The sequence below is a fragment of the Myotis davidii genome, unplaced genomic scaffold (assembly GCF_000327345.1).
Source record: "Myotis davidii unplaced genomic scaffold, ASM32734v1 scaffold1047, whole genome shotgun sequence".
In the NCBI taxonomy this organism is placed as follows: domain Eukaryota; kingdom Metazoa; phylum Chordata; class Mammalia; order Chiroptera; family Vespertilionidae; genus Myotis; species Myotis davidii.
In genome coordinates, this window is record NW_006298367.1 from 654,583 (window position 1) to 655,579 (window position 997).

General features: G+C 56.6%; 1 protein-coding gene across 1 annotated transcript in view; it reads left to right on the forward strand.

Moving 5' to 3' along the window:
* ZNF689 (zinc finger protein 689) overlaps positions 1 to 997 on the forward strand; it is a 6,621-nt gene that overhangs the window by 603 nt on the left and 5,021 nt on the right. Inside the window, exons 2-3 of the mRNA XM_015570697.1 lie at positions 137 to 250; positions 781 to 987. Coding sequence (XP_015426183.1) covers positions 137 to 250; positions 781 to 987 — 321 coding nt within the window. The remainder of the gene's footprint in view (positions 1 to 136; positions 251 to 780; positions 988 to 997) is intronic.

Below are 997 nucleotides of genomic sequence, written 5' to 3' on the forward strand. Positions count from 1 at the left end.
AGCAGGGTGTCCAGGGTCCTGGACTGCGACCGGGCTGTGTCAGTGCAGGAGGATGGGGCTTGGCAGCAGATGCTCCGGGAACAGAGTGACCCGGAGTTACTTAGGAGCTGGACTCTAACTGGTTCTCCTTCCCCAGGGTGCGCGGGTCCCAAACCAGCCCTCATCTCCTGGCTGGAACGAAATACCGAAGACTGGGAACCAGCTGCCCTGGACCCACAGGAGTGCCCCAGGGGATTAATGGTCCAAAGAAGTGAGTGGGACATGCCCGTGGAGGGCCCGCAGCTTGTGGTGACTCGGTCCAGAGTTTGGGTGGCTGTGACCCATGTTGCAGTTCTCCATTTACCGAGTTCCTTTTCACGGTTTCACGGGACCGTTTATGACGGTGTTGGCTTGGTCCACCACAGAGATTCACTATCAGCTTGAAGACCAACTACAGTGGAACCTCGGTTCTCGAACTGAATTCATTCTGTAAGGCTGTTCGAAAACCGAATCATATTTTTCCATTCGAAATACAGTGGGGCCTTGACTTACGAGTTTAATTCGTTCCGTAACGGAGCTCATAACTCAAATTACTCGTATGTCAAATCAAAAAGTGAACAAGTGAGACACGTGATGCTGGGCTGATGTTGTGTTCACTGTGACGTTCACTCCGCCAACTAGCGGCGGGGTATCTGAAGCTGGCTCGTAACCCGAATTTTAGCTCGCAACTCAAAGCAAAAAATCGGCGGAGAGATGGCTCTATCTCGAAAAACTCGTTAGTCGGGACACTCATAAGTCAAGGCCCCGGACCCGGCCGGAGAAGGGGAAGGAAGCCCAGGGCGGTGAAGTTCGCGGACGTGGCCGTGTACTTCTCCCCGGAGGAGTGGGGGTGTCTGCGGCCCGCGCAGAGGGCCCTGTACCGGGACGTGATGCGGGAGAACTACGGCCACCTGGGCGCGCTCGGTGAGGCCCGGTCCAATCCGCTTCCGCGGGGCAGAGAGGATGGGGGAGCTGGGCG